The sequence below is a fragment of the Vicia villosa genome, linkage group LG4 (genome assembly GCF_029867415.1).
Source record: "Vicia villosa cultivar HV-30 ecotype Madison, WI linkage group LG4, Vvil1.0, whole genome shotgun sequence".
NCBI classification, from domain to species: domain Eukaryota; kingdom Viridiplantae; phylum Streptophyta; class Magnoliopsida; order Fabales; family Fabaceae; genus Vicia; species Vicia villosa.
The window spans coordinates 9,486,819-9,504,907 of record NC_081183.1 but is presented as its reverse complement, the minus strand read 5'-3'; the positions used below and the strand labels follow the sequence as shown (position 1 = coordinate 9,504,907).

The 18,089-nt window shown below is 33.0% G+C and overlaps 1 protein-coding gene and 1 long non-coding RNA gene across 3 annotated transcripts; both read left to right on the top strand.

Moving 5' to 3' along the window:
- Positions 1 to 3,948: 3,948 nt before the first annotated feature.
- Positions 3,949 to 4,551, top strand: LOC131598788 (uncharacterized). Its single transcript, XR_009282390.1, has 2 exons — positions 3,949 to 4,224; positions 4,338 to 4,551. It is a non-coding gene; the product is annotated as an uncharacterized LOC131598788 (long non-coding RNA).
- Positions 4,552 to 9,409: 4,858 nt separating this feature from the next.
- On the top strand, positions 9,410 to 18,073 carry LOC131594458 (extra-large guanine nucleotide-binding protein 3-like). Of its 2 annotated transcripts, none has more exons than XM_058866598.1 (8): positions 9,410 to 10,674; positions 10,827 to 10,964; positions 12,043 to 12,147; positions 12,261 to 12,446; positions 13,776 to 13,953; positions 14,553 to 14,794; positions 16,943 to 17,112; positions 17,201 to 18,073. In XM_058866598.1, exons 1-8 carry the CDS (start codon positions 9,613 to 9,615, stop codon positions 17,775 to 17,777), a joined length of 2,658 nt encoding a protein of 885 aa, XP_058722581.1. In that variant the 5' UTR covers positions 9,410 to 9,612; the 3' UTR covers positions 17,778 to 18,073. The 2 variants fall into 2 exon arrangements, with proteins under 2 accessions (XP_058722581.1, XP_058722580.1); XM_058866597.1 differs by having other exon boundaries at positions 14,550 to 14,794.
- The last annotated feature ends 16 nt before the right edge of the window (positions 18,074 to 18,089 follow it).

Sequence of the window (18,089 nt, the reverse complement as noted above, 5' to 3'; positions counted from 1 at the left end):
CATTTTACTAACTGCAAATGATATGTCGATTATTGTACATTGCATCAAATACTTTAGACAACCAATTGCACTTGCATATTTCAAATGAGTCACAACTCTTCCATCATTCTTTAGAAGTTTGGAACTACGATCAAATTGAGTGGACACTTCCTTAAAGCGTAAGTGTTTGAATTTATCAAGTATTTTCTCACTATAGAGTGTTTGACTAAGTTCATAACCACCACTATTTTTCTTTACTTTGATCCCTAAAATTATGTCTACTAGTCTAAGATCTTTCACCTTGAATGTGAAATTTATAAACCTCTCTTTGTTTCTAAAATTTCATTCATCTTGTTGCTAATGATAAACATGTAATCAACACAGACACAAAGGCATGTCACAGTATTCTCACACAACTTTGTCTACAAACATTTGTCACAAGAATTAGATGAAGGAAGTTTTTAGATGATCATGCATGATGATGCTAGATGGTTTATTTAAATGAAGTGAGAGATGAAATTCTAAGCAATTTAAAGTAGTATAGAATGAATAACAATTAGCACCTTAGTTATGTTCACTTGTCTCTGAAGGTAGAGAAAAATACAAGAAAGGGGGTTTGAATTGGGTTTTCAAATTTTTTCCCTTTTAGAAGTGTATTCGTTTAAAATAAACATTAGCGAATGCAATAAAGAGAAAATATTTTGCGTTAGAAAAGGTTAGTCCTGTCAACCCACCATGGTGATTTTGCCTTAGAAAATGACTTAATTCACCAATCATAGAAATGATTACAATTGCACGGACAAACTATCAGTGACTAACAACCAAACATTGATAAATTCTGTTAGTGATCCCTTAAGAATTCTGACCCAACTAGTCCCCTAAAGAAGATTTCCCATGATGACAAACAGTCACCGTCTTCTTGAATATAAAAACTAAGACTAGTCACTCAAGGAATAATCAATATAAATTGATTATCAGTTGTGTTTATAAGAGTGCTTCTTAAAAGCAAATTACGCAAAAGATTTAAGTACAAATACAACACGAAAGTGTTGAGAAAGATATGAGCAACAACTCCTTGCTTTTACAAGATTCTATATAAATGTTTATGATGAAAGTTAAATTGCATCTTGTAGTAATATTCTTTCTCTTCTTTCTTTGTCCTCTTCAGCTTCAGCCTCATAATGTTGCAAAAACTTTCGCTTTGCTTTGATTGAGCTTTGGATTATTTGCATTTGTAGTAGCATTGCATCTTTAGCATTTGCGATGAACAACATCTCCAGCTTTGGCATTTGCAACTAGAAGCATATTTGGATCTTGTAGTAGCAATCCACAGCTTTGGCTATTTGCCTTACAACAGCTTTGGTTGTTCACCTTCCAGCAGCTTTTCTTCTGATCTTGATCTTCAATTATAGTCTTCAGAGAAAGAGACGTTGTGAGGATATAAGAGTATTTTTCTTAAGAGCCAACGGTTACTTTCCAACGGATATAAGTGTAGGTGTTGGATAGTAGAATACGTTACTTCCTTAGCTTGTTGCTTGCAGCATTGACATGATGGCACGGAAGACAACTTTTGAATAGTATGAATGTCTTGATAATCGTGAGTTGTTCAGAAGACCCTTGTACTGAATCTTAAGAAAGTTTCTTGATTTTATCTTCAAATGATGTACTTCTGATTCTGAAGTAGTAAGCTTGGAAGAGTTCATTTTCTTTTCTTTGTTCTTTTGACGATGTATCTGATGAGTAGTTCAGAAACTACTTTGTTATGATAGAATGAGAACATTAGAGCCAATAGGAACATAACTTTGTCTTTCATAAATAATGACAGCAGCCTTTCTGAAGTACGACGCATGACTTCCTAGATCTAATTTGTATCTGAAGAGATAATTGATTTGTTGGTGAGAACACACAAACAGTACGAGCAATAGTATTAGAGTCTTTCAGAATAGAACAATGTCTTTAGTTAAAAGTGCAACAACATATCTGAGGAACACGTCTTGTATCAGCTGATCTTGACTATGTCTTTAGAGTAACGAGCAACAACTCTTCTAACGAACATATCTTGACATGTGATTTTTGAAGCAACAACTTGTGCTTTGATGTAGACTTTGTTTTCTGATCCTGAGATACTTGAGACTTCTGAAGCATCATCTTGTTGATAATTACACATGAGATCCTCTTTCTGATTAACATTCAGCATTCCATAGCACTATTGATGTTTCTTTAAGAGTGAAGTAGAGTTGTCTTTCTGACAACAACATTTCCGATGATTTTTTAGACAATAGTCCTAAATCATACAGAGCTTTGATCTGCACACTCAAGAAAACATTAGAAAAAAATTGTTTACATATAAAATATATGTGTTATTATCATCAAAGCTTAGAGATAAAGTGTAGAACCAAATCTTTTTCTAACAATCTCAAATCTTCACTTGAATATATGTTAAACTTTCTTGATCAATTTCAACATTGACGTGCATGATATTTTAATTTTTTCCTTCTTTGATAATCTTTGTCTTTGTCAAAAACAAAATTGTGTGTCCCCTTAAATTGTGTATCTTGTAATGACAAAGTCAAACTTTTGATGTCGTTATTTATGTGCTTGTTTTAATCCATACAAGGATTTGACAAACTTCCATGCTTTTTGTTTATTACCAGAAAGCACATAACCTTCGGATTACTCCATATAAATCTCCTCATTGAAACTCTATGTAATAACTTTAAACCCGTTGTTACAATCTAATTTTTTGGATAGGTAATCGTTTTATATTAAATTTGTGTTCAAATTCGAGTAAACATATTTCCATCTTCTAAAAAATGTTTATTTGTATATGTGTTGGTTAGTAGATCAATAATAAACTAATTTAAAAAATAGTAACATTGATTTTAATTTATTTCTTTTTCTAGGAGGGAGGCCTAAGCCAAAAAAAAAAAAGACTACACAAAATGATTCCTACGAAAGGAATCTCCTTTGATATCAAAAATCACTAACTGCCTAATGAATTCAGGAACAACCACTCCGAAAACCATAAACTCCCCACTAGAGGCACTATGAACCAAATTAAAAACTTGAAATTCCTCCAGTTTCTTCATGATTTGCTTCACCAAGGAGACACTCTCCATATCTTTGGCTATCCCTGTCTTTAACATTCTGATGAATATCTCTGAATCCATATTAATCTCTATTCTCGTTATGTCCATCTCTATCGCTAACTTGATGCCTTCGAAAACGCCCCACAACTCAGCTTTGACAACACTACAACTGCCTATGAATTTAAGAAAGCCACCCTTACACTCTACACTAACATCTCTAATTATATTAAAAGTAATAATAATCATCCTATTGTCTTTTAATTTATAAATATATGTGTTTTCATCACTTCAATATGTTATTGATACATATTATTTCTATTTTATTGTTCATTTTAATTTTTATATTTTCTCCTTAGACATTTGAAAGGTTAATATATATATATATATATATATATATATATATATATATATATATATATATATATATATATATATATATATATATATATATATATATAGGGCATATCATATGAGAATGCCATATTTATATGAGAATGTGAGAATGAATCTAAACCATTGGATTTTAAAATAAATGGTGGAGATTATTGGTGAATCTTTTTTTCTCTCTCCTACATCATTTATTTCAAAATGTAGGAGAGAGAAAAAAGATTCACCCATAATCTCCACCATTTATTTTAAAATCCAATGGTTCAGATTCATTCTCACATTCTCATATAAATATGTCATTCTCATATGATATGTCATATATATATATATATATATATATATATATATATATATATATATATATATATATATATATATATATATATATATATATATATATATATATATATATATATATATATATATATATATATATATATATATACACACACACACACACTAATAAACTAATAAAGCTTCATAATTAGAAAAACCTAACTTTGATGATAGTAATCAATTGAGTTAAAGGATACACACGACATATTGTTTAGAGATTATTAATATTTTAATTTTAATTTTATAAATGGCTTCTGGCAACACATAAAAGTTAATAATTATTAAATTGAACTTTTATTTATAAAGTGATGAAGAAACTCTATTTATTAAATACAAAAGAGAAAAAATATGGCTCAACTATTCAATTTTGTTTATATTTTGATCATCTTTTTTTCTCTATTTCTTGTTGAAGCCGGTAGAGGTGAAAGTGGATGTATGTTGTTTTTCATATTATTTTTTAATTTTTTAATTTATCTTATACACAATAAATATTTTATTTCATTTTAGTAACATTTATCTTTTTCTGATTTGAAATTTGAAATGCAGATACGACTATTCCTTGTACTGAGAACACTGTGGAAAAAGATTGTCCATATAGAGTTAATTGTATTCGTAGGTGCGTTTATGGATTTTGCGATTACATGAGTACGAGTAAATGAGATTTTCTCAAATGTTTTAATTTGCAGTGACTTTATGTAAATTCCTATGAGATTACAACATGAATAAATATGTTAAATATCAATATCACCATTCTAATGAATTTCATAAAAGAATAAAAATTTGGAATAATATTTTTTTAAGCAAGTTTCAATAAAAGAGAATAAAAATTCTCGAACCCGATTTCAAAAGCACCGAGATACTACTCGGGAAAGGAAAAATTACACACCAAATGAAACCTAAGAGAGATAAAACAAAGGCTTTTTACAAAACTTATAGAAGTTATAATTGGTTTGTGTAATATTTTCGATAAAAGACCACCTCCATAACAAAGCTTTGATGTTCCAAATGACATCCAAGACGTTCCAATCCTTCTCTCTAAAAATGATCATGTTCCTTAGGATCCACAAACTCCATATTGTTGCTAACCAAACACAACCTTCTTTTCCTTTTTTAAATCTCTTGAATTTACAAAAGCGATTCCACCTCAAAAAACTATCTAAAAGATTGACCGCATCAAAGTCAACAAAATCAATTAAACTGACCACTTCCTTCCACACTAAATCGACAATATGACACAAAAACAAAGAATGATACGAAGATTCGAGAGCAACTCTACAAAGAATGCAACAAATATCACTAGTGTTACTAAGAATACCTTGACAAACAAGCAAATATATAGTAAGAAGCCTCTCAATAAAACACCGTCATCCAAAAACTTTTATCTTGAGAGGAACATACATCTTCTAAAAATTTGGAATAATATATTTTATTCTATATCCACTAATGTATCCCTCTTTTTATAGAACTATGTATGCAATATTATTTTTATAAATTGTTGACAAATTCATTTTTCCAATAGACAAATCACAAGTTTTTTGTATCTATAAATCTAACATACACGCGTAAAATAAAATAAATAATCATAGCAAGAGATAAACAATAATGCATAACAACAAACATGTTCTCAACACAGCATTCATCAAGACAATGCAAATACAGTATTAAGTTTATGGATGTATTATTGGAGCTTCATCCAGATATGGATGCTCTTGTAACTCCGCCGTCATCCATTAAGGGGTCGTAACTCCTGTAATGGAAGAGGCTCTTCGTATGTAGATAACCGTTATGGTCGACTGGGGTAAGCGGCTCCGGCCTCATTAGAGTCGATGTCTCCTTAGATGTGGGACCGCTGTTAGGTCGAGTTGATTCACTGCTTTATGTCGGGTTGGAGATTGTGAGTCATCTGAGTAGGGATGCAGTCTGCCGACTTGAGGATCTTCGAAGTTAATCCTAGCTCTTATATGTCCTGCTCCTGGGCCGGCTTGCCTGATCGGCCTTGATATTCCAAATATGTACAATATCTTTTGAGATTTAACTAGGTTATGCCCATGAACCTTATTACAATTGATTGAGAGATTTTAACATTCTTATCCATCAAACTAAGTGAACTTTTTCACAGGCTAAGCTCATGAACTAAGAGCGAGATTATTTGGGCTTGTAACCAACTAGTTATATGCAAAAAACACATTTTCTGGTGATTTTAACTAAAAGAAGGGGTCCTCAAAAACATTTTGTGAATATGTGACAGTTGGATTAATAACTTATGAGTTACGGTAACACTTTTACAATACTCTGGGCCCTCATACACTTCATTAAGTGCACAACCGACCAGGCAAGCTTTCACACTTCTTCCCTTTCACAACTTTGAAGACTCAAGATCCTTTATACAATATCTTTGACTTTAACACTTCACTGGGTTCTTGAATCTTGTCCCTGATGAGACTTTGGATAACTTTAGGATGAGTAACATCTTCAGAGATAACTTGAAAGATATCACCATAGATCAACATGATCAAGCAAAAAATCATCCGTCGTGATTTCACCGAACATCAGAATTATCATCAAAACCATTACTATCACTTAAAGGATCAAGGAATCATCGTCTATAGTACCTACAAGCAAACTGATCCATATTTTTTAGCATATATAATAGTAGTTCACAAATATCCACCATTAAAGCAAGTCGTCTCCAAACCAGATTTGGCGGGGCAAGTGATTAAGTGGTCAATTGAGATATCAAAGTTTGACATATCTTTTGAGGCCAAGAAGGCCTTTAAAGCCTAAGTCTTTGTATATTTCATCGAAAAATGACAGCAACTACCTTAGAGTCATGCATGAAATGAACCGTATTTGTAGACGAGCCATCAATTAATAGAGGAAGTGGAGTTAGGTTCATCATTTAGAGTGATGAATGGATCATGGTACAAATGTCTCAGTGTTTCGAATTTTCCACCACAAATAATCATGCAGAAAGCTTTCATCACCAGTCTCACATTGGCATCAGATATTGGAGCAGGAAAAATCAAATTCCTAACTTGTGGTTTTCCAAGTCGATAGGGAAGAACAAGTTAAAGATCCACTACTGCACAAATACATAGCCATAATCAATAAAAAATGCATTTGTTCAAAGCATATGGGATTTTACATGCGCCAAGGGAGCAGGACATAAGGTCATGCGTCCTATCAAAGTTGGCAAGCACGAGAGAGACGTGAGTTAACCATTTTTTTCATATAGACACTCTTGAGATCTTCCACAATTTTTGTGGGTTGGCGCCTGAAGGATCCACCTCTTAGACGCTATAAATATCTTCCCAAAACATTGTAAGACTTTACTTCACATACTTCTCCTCTTTAGACATGTCACTGATTTTATATATGTAGGTCCTTAAGCTTAGTAAAAAGTGATTTTATTGCAAGAACTTCATGAATTTATCCACATATTTTTGAGGGGGTGAAATAGCCTGGGGTTGAGAAGGGGGTTGACCAAGTGACTTCAAACATAAGAGGAGTGTGAATTATGCTATTTAGGTTTTGAAAACTTTTTTTGCAAAAGATTGATTTTAAGGTTGAACAATTTAAGAAAGAGATGAAACATGAAATTAGTCAGGGGAAGATAAAGTGCACAAAAATAAAAGAGAAGAGTTAGATATATCACACTAGGATTTATACTGACTTGACCTTAAAAAAATCAGAGTAATCCTGTCCCATAGAGTTTTTTCTTAAGATTTCCCTAATAGCTTTGAGCTTTTATAATAGATTCGACTCACATCCACTTTACACCAAACTTTTACACAAATTTAACTTGAAACCTTTATATGACTTTCAATGTTATAAGAGAACTAAGATATTGAATTACAATTACAATAAAATTTGATTAGAAAAACAAATTACGCAACTCTTATATTAAGCCTTTCGCTCTCTAATAGTAAGTATATATAAAATATATATCAAGAAAGTGGGTGAGAAAGAAGAGTAACGAATCATATTTTTATGCCTTGGATGAATACATAAGACTCTTTTGTATAGAGAAAAAAATTGTCTCAAAGTGAAAATAATCCACAAGAAGAAGAACTTTAGTGAATATAAACCAAAACAAGTGATAAACAATCAATTTCATTCCTTTTGTGTTTTCTTTGATCACAACATATTTATTTCCTTTTTTTTATTAAACAATTTTTTTAGAATGAAGACATTATAATGGTGCCGTTCAGGGCCGGCCATCTTCAGGCGCAACAAGCCCTGTAGCGCCGGGCCCCACAATTTCTAAGGCCCCTCTTTCTGTAACTAGTTATTTATTAGAAAATTAAAACGTGTTAGCTGCTATAAAGACCTTCTTTTTCTTTAAATATAAAAAAACGAAACGGTGCTATTACATTTATATCACTTAATGTCTGTTTCAATGTTTTAATTTGGACTTTCTAGGATGAAACTATATGTTCCATTTCTTTTATTGCAGTTTATTGATGAAAAAACCTTAATCCATTAAATTTGTTTGTTTATTTATTTTTATTTTATATAAAATGGAATTATTGAGAGAGAAAAAAAGTAAGTTATAGAATATTTAACTTTAATCAACTAGTTCATTTTCAATAAAGATAATGAAAAAAAAATCAAAAAAATGTAAAATACTTAACTCATCTTATAAAATATTATTAATTAATAAAAATAAATGATTAAATCATGAAAAAATACCAGTTATCAAACATGTATTTCTTAAATAGTTTTTAAATCTTTAACAGTTTCTAAATTCTAACTTAATTGAATAAAGAGTAAATATTTATTTTTTCCAAACTGATAAAAATTACTACGTTCTTTAAAATTGACAATTTCCTTAAGAAAACATACATATTACATACACATATTCCAGACACATGTTGATGGTGTTGGAAATAGAATAGTATAAGCTGTTTTTAAATTTTAAATAGACAATAGTATAATTTATTGATTTATATATATAGTGTATTTACTACATAAAATAGTTTTATATTGTGATTCAATAGAAATTCATTGATTTGGAATATCATCAATATAATTTTAAAAGATAAGCGTGATTTAGTAAGATACACGTTATTGATTGATTGACAGCGTAAATTATTTTACACTATCCAAGTAATATATATTTAGGCCCATTTTTTAAATTAGAACAGGGTCTCTGGTTTAATTGGGCCGGCCCTGGTGCCGTTGAATCAAGGAGGACGACAAGAGACGAGAACACATACAAACTGATTAGATAATGACAAGATTATGTTTAGAGTATGTTGTGTGTTTTTTTAAAAATAAATTTAAGTAATTGATTAAATCCAACAATATCTTATTTAAATTTTCTCGATTTACTAAATTTAATTAAACCTCCACTTTAAAATTCAACACTATCTTTATTTAATAAGAATTAACTATTATTCTTAATACTTTTTAAACTAATTAGTTTGACTAATATTCACGAATATTTATTATACTTAATTTTATTGAAAAAAAAGTTATAATTTAAGAGCACTTGAAATATTTTTTAATTTAATCAAATGTCTTAAGTTCGAACTCACCCTTAAACACGCAGTGGTGTTCAGTAATTTGCACCAGAGAAACTCGACTTATATAAAAAAGAAAAAAGAAATACCGTTTACTTTGTGCCAACCGCAGCAGCTGACAACTCAACACTGATTTCAATCTCTTTCCCTTTTCTCACTAATCTCTCAAAAAATAACAAACTTGACGACTTAAACCCTTTTTCCATTGATTCCTTCAATTTTCCACTTTCCCCATTTTCTCTCTTATTTCCTTCCATTTTCTCGTTACCCAAACAACCACCGTAACAACCTTTCCGATGGCGTCGGAGTCCGCCGAAGAAGACAAATCATGGGAACACATCCTCCGCCGTATGCTTCCCGCCGGCGCGCCGTTACCTGACGAAGATCACCTCGATTACTCCATCGCTGTTGAGTATGAAGGTCCTCCTGTTCCCTATGATGTTCCGAGAGTCGATCCGCTTGAAATCGGAACCTCCGCAGCTTCGATTCGTACAGCTTCTATATCGTCTGATCGTTCCGGTTCCGGTTCCTCGATTCCCGTCGCCATGCCGGTTTATCCTCGTTACTCGAGGTTTAGTAGAGTTCCGAACGGTGGTTTCAGCCGCGAGTTACGAAGTCCGGTTGAGAGTCAAAGGTCGAGTTCTGTTTCGAGAACTCAATCTCAGTTCGATTCGCGGAGCGGTGAAGTTGAAGGCGATCGGTTTGATTTCTCCGGTGAAGTAGCCGCCGTGGACGACGGGAGTTCTGTTTCGTCGCCTACGGTTCCGAGTTCTGCTCCGATTCCGTCTCCTGGTGTTGAAGTTAAACGACCTACTGTTGTAACGTTTAATGAACCTAGGGATTCTGAGTCTGATGGTGGAGATAGTTATCTCTCGCCGCGGTCGGTTGCGACTGAGCCGGTTGGATCGCCTGTTTCTGCGGCGGCGCGGAAAAATGCTATGGTGAAACGTGGTGTTTGTAGTAGGTGTGGGAATAAAAATAGGTTGAAAGAAAAAGAAGCGTGTTTGGTTTGTGATGCAAGGTATTGTAGTAATTGTGTTTTGAAAGCTATGGGTTCTATGCCTGAAGGACGGAAATGTGTGAGTTGTATCGGACAGCCGATAGATGAGAGTAAGAGGTCGAGTTTAGGAAAGTGTTCGAGAATGTTGAGTAGAGTTTGTAGTCCTTTGGAGATTAATCAGATTATGAAAGCTGAAAAAGAGTGTGCTGCCAATCAGCTTCGGCCGGAGCAGCTTATTGTTAATGGTAGGCAGTTGAGGCAGGAAGAGTTGGCTGAGATTTTGGGTTGTCCGGTCCCTCCTCAGAAGTTGAAACCTGGGAGGTATTGGTATGATAAGGATTCTGGACTATGGGGAAAGGTGAAAATAAGAAAAATAGAGATCAAAAATAGCTAATTTTTAGTGTTTGGAAATGTTTTTGAATGTTTATGTTTATGGTAGTTGCTATTTTTGGATTGTTTTGTGTTGTTGTTGGTTTATTTTTTTAAAATCTGGAAGCGATGGGTTTTCAGGAGGGAGAGAAGCCTGATAAGATAATAAGTTCGAAGCTTAATATTGGAGGCAAGCTTCAACCGGAAGCAAGCAATGGGAATACTAGAGTCTACATGAATGGCCGTGAAATAACAAAGATTGAGCTTAGAATGTTGAAGGTAACCTTGTTTCGTTCTCCTTTTGTTTTGGCTTGGATTCAGTTTAGAATGGAATGTGAAAACATGGAGATTAATAGGTGTACGACTAGGATGCCTATGTTTTTAATATCCTTGTGAGTGTTTTCTAGCTAGGGCTTCCATATACCTTATTGACTGAGTATTCATCGTAGAGTTCTGCAATTTTTAGCAAACTGGCTGTCTCAGAAACAGAAAACGATATAAACCCTTTTCCTTCTATATTAGATTATAGCTATTTCTGTTACTAAGCACATAGCTTTTGAACGAGGCTTGCTGTAGTTAAATTCTTGTCAAGCACCAACATCGTTTAATTAAGAGGCAGTTAATGATCTAATCCATGTGCAGGGTAAAATAAAATATTATCAACAAAAGTTGTGTTTATAAAATCTTGGACAAGTGAAAACCATTAAATTTTTCTTGTGGACAGTTTCCTTTAAGATTCTTGAATACACAGTCGTACTTGTTGGTGACAATGCTTCTATTAGATTTATAGCTTAAATATCTCTTAGATTTCGTGTGTAATTAATTTATTTGTGGTTTTTCTGAGTCCATAAATTTTTTCGTTGCTATCTTTTATGTACAATTTGGAGCTGAAGTGTCTACTTTGACTTGGTAAACTTTCCTTTTTTTGTCTGCTTTTAATGCCTGTTTCCTCTTCTGCACCTCATTATATCTTTTGAAGAACATTTTTTACCAAAGTAATGTATGATCTTGTGAAGCGTTTCTTGAAAAAAAGATGGCATGAACCTTTCTGTAGACAATCATGCTCCCCTCTTTTAATATAGCTTGACAATGTCCAGTCAGTGAAAGAAAGATTGAATCTTCATTTTCTCATTACTATATATATGATTCATGTCAATTATATACCGTTAAGCTTGGATTTTTCAAGGTTGATCTTTTGTATCTAATCGCATTGAAAAGTCTGCAAATTGCATCTTGTTTATATGTTTATAACTTGTTGCTCTTGTCAACATAAAACTATGTTTAATTCATTGTTTCTATGTTTATATTGCTCTTGTCAACATCGAACTATGTGTAACTTGTCTATTTATCTTTTCAGCTTGCAAAGGTTCAATGTCCACGAGATACCCATTTCTGGGTTTATGATGATGGATCTTATGAGGAAGAAGGCCAAAATAATATTAAGGGCAACATATGGGGAAAGGTTCTCTCTTATCTGATAATAGTAGTATATACCTTCTGTGTATTTTGAGCTTGCAAATGTCTTGATTTGGTTTTTATTTTTTATACAATATTGGTTTGGTTTATGGTAGGCAGGCGTCCACTCGTTTCATCTGTTCATTATTCTCTTTGCCTGTACCATCTACTAATCCTCTTGGGGTCAAAGATAATCCCACTAACTATTCAACAAGGTCAGTGCCTGAGTATTTGGAACATGGTAGAGTTCAGAAACTTTTGCTGTTTGGAATGGAAGGATCTGGAACAGCTACTCTCTTTAAACAGGTATGTTTGTTGCTTCTTTTTCTTACCGTCTGTCTCATTGCTGCTTGTATTCGTCCATTTAATGTGGCTGGTTTGGGATACTTTCTCTTTCCTTTTTCTGCTGAATAAAGGGCTTAATGAAGAGCCGTAGTTTATTTGCTTGGTTCGTAGAGGAATGAATTGTTGTGGACTGCTACTGACTATAGTCTTCAGTAATACAATAGACTATTTGCTAATGATTTTAGATGTGGTAAGAATATATGAACAATATCATATAATATCTTGATATCTTGATGCTATTTCAGGATAATTCGTTGTAACATAAAATATCTTTATTAGGTATGATTTAGTAGATAGGTTAGAGTGTGACAGATGTTTGATGTATACTAAAAGCATAACAACAAAAAGGTTGAAATGGAACATTTAATCAAATACAACAGGATAATACGAGTTGTTCTGTTCCATTTTGTTCACGTGCCTAACAGTACTTTCAGATTGTTTTCTAAATCTCCTTATATATGTATCATGATTTGTTTCCTTATTTGAGTAGGATTAAGATTCTAGTAGTAGTAGTAATGCATTAAAATAAATAAAGATAAGTGTTCTGTCCTTTTTAATAACATCCAATTTATCGGTTGATAAGGTGATTTGGGGGGAGGACATAAGGGTTGGAGTGATAAGGAGGTCACCGGTTCAACTCCCCCGGCACTAACAAAATATAAAGTAACAACCAACATTTGCCATTCAAGAAGAAAAAAAAGGTTAACACCCAGGATACTATTCACATCAAGCTATAAGTTTGAAACATGATTTTATTTTCTTATGCATTATAGATTTATCGTATAAATTTAACAGATATGTTTTTATACATTCAGTCATGCAAGTAATAAATGATTCTAATTGAGTTTAAGCTATAGATGTAAACCTTACACTTGCATAAATATTTGTTGTATAATTACGTAGTTGCTTACATATGCATACATGCATACACAAATAGCTCTATGCATAAATGTCACGTGTGTTTTCCACAATCATAAAATGTCATAATGCATGCTCATATATGCATACACTTATAAATGTATATGTAGATGAGTAGAAGTTTTTGTCATAAACAAAAGATGTGTAGAAGTTCTATTTTCTATAGTTTCAATATTTTGAATGTGTGTACTTTGCTTTTATCTTTTGGATGAAGGACATGGGGACTTGCCCCCCTATTTTCCTATTTAGGTACTTTTTATGATGTGCCTATTTTATATTATTATCATAAATCTGTTTACTTGGTGTTTATTCTATAGTTGGGTACCAAATGTTCTCATGGTTTTAATTTTACCATCCATATCCTTTTAACAGGCCAAGTTTTTATATGGTAACAAGTTTTCTGCTGATGAGTTGCAAGACATCAAACTCATGATTCAAAGCAGTATGTACAAGTATCTCAGCATTCTGCTTGAAGGAAGAGAGCAGTTTGAAGAGGAAGCTCTCGAAGAGAAAGAGTCTAGTTCGTTAGAAGGTGAAGGATCTGGACCAGGTATGGGCATGGCTTTATTTTTCTTCCGTTTCTTCCTTCTCTGTGATAGTGCTGTTTCCCTTTAAGTTAAAGTGTAACTTGCTCACTTCAATTTTTGTTTTGCTCACTGCCTCACTGTTTCTCTTTTAAGTCAATGATTCTATTTTATTGCTTATGTTTTTAGTCTCAAATCTCAATTTACTAGCAATGGTTTTCTTGTGAGAAATGATAAAAAGTCTGAAAATGTTCACATTTCTTCTGTATGTTTCTTGGAAGTTTAAATCAAACCTTTAGTACTCTTGAGTCATTTGTCATACAGATGTTAAACTACATCAAATTTAACTCCAGTTCCCTCTTTTGTATTTTGTCCTACAATAATGAATATTTATTACAATAAAGACAATCCAAACTTATAACTGATAACAGCAACAACACCAAGTCTGTCTCACGTTCTGACTAGATGGTTTGACAACATGGATCAATCAAAGACCAAACTTTCAATAAAACCATTGTTGGGAGTTACTTTCTGTCTTAGTAGGAGTTCTAAATATGTCATTATGTCTTTGGTAAAGTCTGAGTTCTGTGAGTGAATCTAATTAACTCTGCAATGCATTTAGCAGAAACAGCAACTGATGAAAACAAACCAAGCATTTATTCGATCAATCAAAGATTCAAGCATTTTTCTGATTGGTTGCTGGATATTATGGCTACGGGGGATTTGGAGGCTTTCTTCCCTGCTGCTACACGTGAGTATGCTCCTATGGTGGATGAGATATGGAAAGATCCTGCTGTTCAGGAAACATATAAGAGAAGAGAGGAATTGCATAATCTTCCCGACGTTGCTAAATATTTCTTAGATCGGGTATGTTGCTACCATTTCATATTTTTTCTATTTTTTCTTCTCGAGCAGTATTTGGTGTGGTTTTGTCTTGTATATTTCCTTTCCCTTGTCGTTATGAACTATTAATCTTATTAATATTGCAACTAAAACATCAATTTTCCTTTTCCATTCTGGAGTTAATTCGATGCACCTGGCCTCAGTACTTGATAGAGCAATTATTGTACCTGTTATTCCTTGTTAGTTTTGTTACATTAGGAATAGATAAAATGTTCAAATATGTGCAAGAGTTGCAGTGCAACTTATCAGGTTACATAAAGAAACCTGAGTGGTAAGACAAGGCATATATGCTGAGAACTGAGAAGGACTTAAATTGAAACAGCACCATCAATTAAAAGGGAAGAAATTAAAAAGTGAAGGTCTTAAAAAGTGCTAATTTATTATCAACTAAAAAGAAAGAATTTAAAGGGATTGGTGGTTAAATATGTTGGCTCTAGAATAAAAGAACAAACTTCTTCTGGACTTAATGGTTGATTGTGTACTGGCTTGTTCTATCTAAGTCACTTGTACATTGGGTTTATTGTTTGGTAGCATTCATTTAAACATTTACTATATATAATGGCAACAAATTTAACTAATTGGGGAGGTTTTTAGTTTCATACATGATATTATTTTTATACGAACTTAGTGATCGAGTGACTCTCTCATGAAGCTCTAGCGTAGTGTAAGCACTGCTGCAAATTTATACTACATATTCTGACATTAGAATAAAAGTATAATTTGCATGGATATGGCTCTATAGTGTAACCTTACCTTGTATTTGAAGTGATTAATTGCAATTGGACTCAACCTCAAGAGCATGTCTGTAAAACACCTAGCTGACACATAAGTTAAGGCTCACTGGAAGACTCAATAGTCAATATACATTATTGTTTAAACCATTTATAACTTGGTCAAGATTCACTTATCCCATTGGGGATCTAAATAAATGTTGCACTTAGAAATTGCTATTGTTAAGGCGATTTTATCAGAAGTTTCATTTTATATCAGTCAAAGATTTTTTACTTTGTCAGTATATGTTAATATTTGAGCAATTACTTATTGAGAATTTTCTCAAGTTTGCGCTTGATTTTTACTTGTAACTTAACCATAAAATATAAATATACTAAATTTATTTTCCATAAGGAGGTAGAGAAAACAGACTCAAATCAAACTGAACCATAAAAACAGTATGCGAAAACCTAACCGAACTGGAGTTTCACCTGAACTGGTTCTGTAGTTTTAGTTCTGAACTGAACTGGTTTCTTAACTGTTTGAGATTTTGCATCTTTTCTTGATATTGAAAACCTAAATAATGTTGATTTACTCCATATTTGTTCATTATTTGGATTCACTGCTTGTAACTTCACATGACTGGTTCTGCACAAGATATTTAATGGATTTTATTCTAAACCAACACATAGCAGCATTAGTAAGCAACACGTCTTCCCTTAAACGAACAATGTCTTTGTTATTTTAAGGTAAAAGTCCCACCATATCTAAAAAGGAAATACTGTGTAAAAGTGATTTTCCTTAAATCCGCTGAAACAACATCACTATCTTATGATAAAACTGGGGGATATGAATGATCACATGTTTCTCATATTTCTTACACCAGAAACTTCGCTCCAATTCCTTGCCAAAGGAAGTAACTCTTTCAACAAAAAATCTCACTTAATGAAAAGAAGAAGGCATTCTGAGTTCATCTCTGTTGACTGCACTCTAGAAATGGGAAGATTGAAGTTTGCTAACTTCACTATGGATTGAAGATTGAGAACAGAACCTTCAAATGAATATCTGAAATACACTGTAAATTTGAAAATCATAATCTTGAGTTATATTACTCATTCCCTACTGTTTAGTCTATCTGTTTCGACATATAAAATCATAGCTATTTGTCATGTGTTTTTTCTTATATAAAATATTCCTAGGTTGAATAGGATGGGTTTCACTAACTTATTTCAAATATGATATGCCATCTTTTATTGTTTTGATTTGTCATTTGTCAATAGCAATAATTTTAAGAATGTGCTGTAAATATAGTAGTTTCTGTTTTGTGCTGTAAATATAGTAGTTTCTGTTTTGTGCTGTAAATATAATAGTATCTGAACATATGTGATCCTTCCTGCACAGGCAATAGAAATATCAAGCAATGAGTATGAACCTTCTGATAAGGATATATTATATGCTGAAGGAGTTACACAAAGCAACGGTCTTGCTTTCATGGAGTTTTCATTTGATGATAGGAGTCCTATGTCTGAGATATACAGTGAGAACTTAAATAACCCAGCTCCTCAAACCAAGTAAATCTTCTCTTCCATTTCCTTTTGTCTTTGTTTTGTGGAAACTTCTGAAAATGTTCTTAACTCCGTAATATTGTCCTTGGCCCAGATTTCAACTGATTCGCATAAATTCGAAGGGACTACGTGATGGCTGCAAATGGTTGGAAATGTTCGAAGATGTGAGGATAGTCATTTTTTGTGTTGCCTTGAGTGACTATGACCAAATGTGGCCTACTAATACTGGTAAGGTTCAGAACAAATTGTTAGCGAGCCGAGATCTTTTCGAGAGTCTGGTGAGGCATCCCTGTTTTAAAGATACCCCTTTTGTGCTTTTGCTAAATAAGTATGATGCCTTTGAAGACAAGATAAACAAAGCTCCTCTGTCAACTTGCGAGTGGTTTTCGGATTTCTGTCCAGTAAGGCCTCATCACAACAATCATGTACTAGCACACCAAGCATATTACTATATAGCTGTAAGATTCAAGGAGCTTTATTATTCCTTAACTGGCCAGAAGTTATTTGTGGGGCAAACTCGAGGTCGGGATCGTGTCTCAGTTGACGAGGCATTCAAGTACGTGAGGGAGATCATCAAATGGGAGGATGAGAAGGATGAATTGTATGAAATCAATCCAGAAGAGTCGTTTTACAGTACAGAGATGAGTTCTGCATTTGTCAGACAGGATTGAATTCCCAACATTTGATAACCCATTAGAAAAGGATATGCTAAACGGCAAGAAAGGGTCTCGCCGAGCAATGCATTTATGAAGTAGTGAGAGGTCATTTGGCTGACCTATGTGAATTATGTTGTTTTGTTTTGGTCTTCTAGGATCTTCCTGATCAGGTTCATTATGATTTTTTTCTCATGATAAATAAGCTAATTTGTTGAGAGGTTGTAAATGAAGAGGTAATTTGTTGTCTGTACAGCTTATATTGATAAGTGAGCAGCTTAAATTGAAAAATATATATTCCTTGTTTCGGTTAACCGGTCATTATTATTA